Raw genomic sequence first — 4,588 nt, 5'->3', positions numbered from 1 at the left:
CATTAATTTATCGGCCATTGTTGATATTAAAAAAATATACTTGATTTAACGTCTACGCAAATATTGGACAAATTAGCTCAAATTGCAAGAATCAATTGACAAATTGTTAACATTCAATGTAACCCACCAATAGATAACAATTAAAAATAAGTTTATAAAAAGTTTTAGTTTTATCTCAAAATAAACAAAATCCTTGAAGAATTCTAATTATTCCTCCCCTTTGTACGCGATTATTTCCCACAAAAATGTCACCAGACAAAATTACAATGTCCATCATATTTGCTATTGATTTTTCAGGAATTTTATATTTTGAGTGGTTTCATATTCAGGGCTCGGCAACCGCCCGCAGCTGTGTACATACATGCAGACATGGCGGTTCTTTGCGGATTTTTAAAAAGAACCGCTTTGCTGTAAAATGTTGACTTACTGGTAAATGGCAGCTGTTAAATTTATGTTCACCAGTCGCAATATTGGCAGCTTTAAATTATAAAAACTATGCGGCTATTATTTTTTATGCTTTTGCGGGTGCGGTTGTCGTGCCCCGGTTTTTGTAATCTGCATATTTTCTATCGCCCAGAGCAAATGATATATCAATATTTAAATAATAGGAGAAATTTTTTAGGGCTCTGACTTTAGGTTGACAATTTTATTACAAATAGGTTTTGGTAAGCAGAGCTACTATATGAGCCCTGTCTTTACAAAATGATTCTGCGTTACTATAAACAAAAACACCAATACGACCTTAAGAATGACAACATTTACAAAAAAACCAGAGGACAGATACATATAACAAGATAACAACTTATCCAGAACAGCCAAGAAGATGCAATTTCCCCAGAGTGTTACTGACAAACTGACTAACGTACGGATAGACAAAGTGAATTATAGAGTAGCTTCGCTACTAAAAATCTTCAAAGATGATCATTGGTTTGTATCAAAGTGTTATGGACGAACAGACAACCAATTGAATAAAATAGCCTTGGAGCATGTATACTGTGGACAATCAAAGAATCTATTTCTAATAGTGGTCAAGAAAATACATTTTCTTCTGATACGACAGACGAACATTTGAAATTAAAGAGAAGCTTTGCTACTCAAAGTAACTTTACAAAAAATCATGATTTCAAGATAAATAAGAGGAAAAATACTGTTCATTAATAATTTATTATTGCTGCATTGGTATAAGGAAGCTGTAAGTAAATATATATAATAATTTTCTTTTGTCTATACTGATCATTACTCAACAAGTGATCACAATAGACATAAGATATACATGGATATATTGACAAGAGAAAATTAAGCTTGCTAATAAGGCCTCATTTATTGGTCAGTTTGTTAATCCAGTAGATGGGGAGTGGGTATGGGGGAGGGGCATTATTTTAGCATTACTTTATCATAATACATGAAAATCTGGTGCAACATCCAAGTAATAATATATCGATTGTGATCAATTATACACATAAAGAGCCAGCAGCCACAAGAATCTATTGATAATCAAAACTATTATTATGCATGGGTATAGCCCGGGGGTGGTAGTAGCTATAATCATAATAGTTTTCATATTCACTGTAAACTTTCTTATGATGCTGCTCTCTCATCACAAGTCCGCCTGAGCACGCCTCTGTGCGCAAGTAGCGCGACTCCTCGTATCCTCCTTTTTCTGGTTGGGCCGCCAGGTAACCAGATTGACCATCGCCAGAATATTTTAGCCTGGAATAATATTCGCTGGCGGTTGGTTGGTCAAGGTAACCATGTGCTGCGCCTCCGGCCGCGCCTGGACAGTCTCGGCTGGAGGAGGATGAATAGTTGGTGGAATAATTGAGCGGCACAGCTGGGTAGGCCGGGTAGGAGTCCCGCGGGTAGGAATAGTCTATTCCTGGCGGCGTTAACGGCGGCGACAGGGATGGTTGGCTGTACGGGGACTGGCGGTCTTCTGACAACACTCTGTGCTCCTCTTTGTTGTCACATTTTAAAGCTTGTGAAAGAATGGCTCCCTGTGGTAAACTTGACTCATAACTTTTCAAAATGTTAAATGAGGGAAGAGAATTTGAGTTATGGTTGCTGCTGCCCGTGGTAGATGAAGTTGTATAAATATTTTGTGTGGATGAACTCTCTGTGAGGATAGCATCCCCTGGCAGCAAGGGTGGCGAGGGTAGGGGCAGGTTCGTTGATGTTCCTTGGGATATTGTGTGGGGTGGGTTCTGTTGGGGTATATTTATGGGTACGGTGAGGGTGCTGGCTCCCTCTGATATTACTTCCGGACGTGATAAAGCTCGGCTTCCGGTATCATCACCGTTTAAACTTAAGTTAGAAGATTCATTTAGTTTGTGAATTGATTTTTCATGGCTTCTTAGGGAAGACATTTTAATAGTAGAAAATGAACAGCGGGTGCAGTTGTGCGGCTTCTCGCCGACATGCACTGACTTGTGGTAGTTCAGACCAGCGCGCTGGGTAAAACTTTTATCACAGAAATCACATTTGTAAGGCCTATCACCTGAATGGACGCGCGTGTGCGCCTTTAACGTTGACGGCTCACGAAAACGTTTGCCGCAAGTTTCACACACGTACGGCCGGATGTCGGTGTGTATGCGCTGGTGCGCGATTAACGACACTTTGTGGCGGAAAGAGTCGCCGCAATCTGGACACTTGTGCGGGCGCTCGCCTGTGTGCAGCAGCTGGTGTGTCTCCAGGTGCAGCCTCGTTTTAAAACTTTTATCACATTTGGAGCACGTAAAATTTCTTATATTTTTATGAAAAGTATTCATATGGGCGGTCAAACGACTAGGCTTTGGAAAACTTTTATTGCACAGTTCGCATCTAATCTGATGGCCCACGCCGTGTGTGCGTAGGTGGTAGCGCAGTGTGTATCTGTCAGCATACTTTTTGCCGCACACATAACAAACTGGCTTCTTGTCGGCGCCATGCGTCTTTTCATGCACAGCATACGCTGCCTTGTTGGCAAACTTCTCTGGACAAAAATCGCAAGAAAACTTGAAGTTTTTATCATCCTGCTCCCCATCAATCTCTGCATCTGGAATGTTTGAATCTCTGGACATGTGCAGCCGCAGGTGCCGCCGCAAATTTTGAATATTTGAAAACTTTTTAAGGCATGTTAAGCAGACCAAATCATCAGAGTCGCCGCCGTCAAGCTGCTTTTCGGCGAGCGACAGCCGTGTTTTGGCGAGGAGCGTCCGCATCTCCCGGCGATCACGCTCCAGGCGATCGTTGCGCTCCTCCTCTGTATCACTATCACTTAGCTCTGAGTCACCCAGACAATCATCAGAATAAGAATCATGTGACTTATTATCCTTCCAATCATCCACCCGCATCATTTCGTGAGTCCGCTTGCGTCGCTTTTTCAGCCGTTTCCGCGATCCTCGCGCCTTTCCCGGCAGCTGTAAATGGCAAGTTTCAGGTGAGTGCTGCAGGTCTGCTGCTGATGATGCGGGAAAAGAATCAATAGTGGACGGCTGCGGCGGCGGCTGTCTAGACCTTATGTACTCTGTAAGGTGCTCCTTCATGTGGTCCTTGTACATGTCCGGGGAGGGGAAGGTGATCTTGCATAGGAGACATCTGGGTGGGGGCAGCGCATCCATACAACCAAGATTTTCATACATTCTGGAATCAAAAAAAAAGGATTTCAATTTTTAAAAATATTTTGTAGCAATGTTACTTTACATTTATCCCCTGATGGCTTGTCCGTCTGTTTGTTTGTAAAAGCCGTATATTATACAAATAAAGAAATTTGATTGTTTAATTTACATAAAGAATTCCGGAAAAAAACACAATAATATTTTTGAGATAAAAACTGTACATTTCCTTGGAGAAAACTTTTATATTGACAGAATAGAATATAAGTAATTTTAGTATTAAGATACAAAAAAAATTTTAATTTTACACCCAATTAAAAAAAAAATATTTCAATTTTCTTAATCTTGTGTAAAAAAATCTATCAAAAAATTTTGATAGAAGCAAGTAAATGATAATTAAAAGATGAAATATCTAAAAGTCAAAAGCGCTTAAGAGATAAAAATTGTCAAAATAATAGTTCAATGTGAAATTAATGACAATTCTACAATTTGTAAGATGTTTCTTGACTTTAAGTTGATTAAATTATCATTTTTTAATCTTAATATAAAAAATGTATTAAATCCCTTTAAAAAAAATATTTACCTGGTTTGATAGGTTTTTTTTCTATACAGTATTCAAATTAAACACATTTTAAAGTCATTTATTTAAAAATCAAATTCACAGTGTATTCCAACTTATCTGTGGATATGTAACTTACTAACTGAACCCAATAACCATTTCATTACCCCCCCCCTTCCCTCACCTTCCATTCTAACTTTCTTCCCATCTTTCTATCTCAATTTCTATTCATGGTTGCCATATTACTATTTTGAATTAAGGATATTTTATAGTTTTGTGTATTTTTTTAAATATAAATTTTAGTTTTCGTAAAATTGTTTTTTTTTGCATGTTTGAATTTTTTATATATAAGTTAGTCTTATGTTATATTTTTTAACAGTAATTTTGCGTTTTTTATCTTTTTCTGGCAACCCCTGATAACTTTAAATCTCCGTTGATG

General features: G+C 38.4%; 1 protein-coding gene across 1 annotated transcript; it reads right to left on the bottom strand.

Annotated features, from left to right (window-relative positions):
• Nucleotides 1-1,146: 1,146 nt before the first annotated feature.
• LOC145316247 (uncharacterized) lies at nucleotides 1,147-4,294 on the bottom strand. The gene is made up of 2 exons (XM_080156668.1): nucleotides 4,174-4,294; nucleotides 1,147-3,618 (listed from the first exon to the last, which is right to left on the bottom strand). The coding sequence occupies exon 2, from the start codon at nucleotides 3,615-3,617 to the stop codon at nucleotides 1,485-1,487; it is 2,133 nt and encodes a 710-aa protein (XP_080012794.1). The 5' UTR covers nucleotide 3,618; nucleotides 4,174-4,294; the 3' UTR covers nucleotides 1,147-1,484.
• Nucleotides 4,295-4,588: the final 294 nt, after the last annotated feature.

The sequence above is a fragment of the Acartia tonsa genome, chromosome 4 (genome assembly GCF_053477335.1).
Source record: "Acartia tonsa isolate MP-2025a chromosome 4, ASM5347733v1, whole genome shotgun sequence".
NCBI lineage: Eukaryota > Metazoa > Arthropoda > Copepoda > Calanoida > Acartiidae > Acartia > Acartia tonsa.
This window is presented reverse-complemented; position numbering and strand designations above follow the sequence as displayed.

Excerpts from the sequence above, each read along its gene's own strand:
- LOC145316247 (XM_080156668.1), bottom strand. The coding sequence starts at position 3,617 with ATGTATGAAAATCTTGGTTGTATGGATGCGCTGCCCCCACCCAGATGT.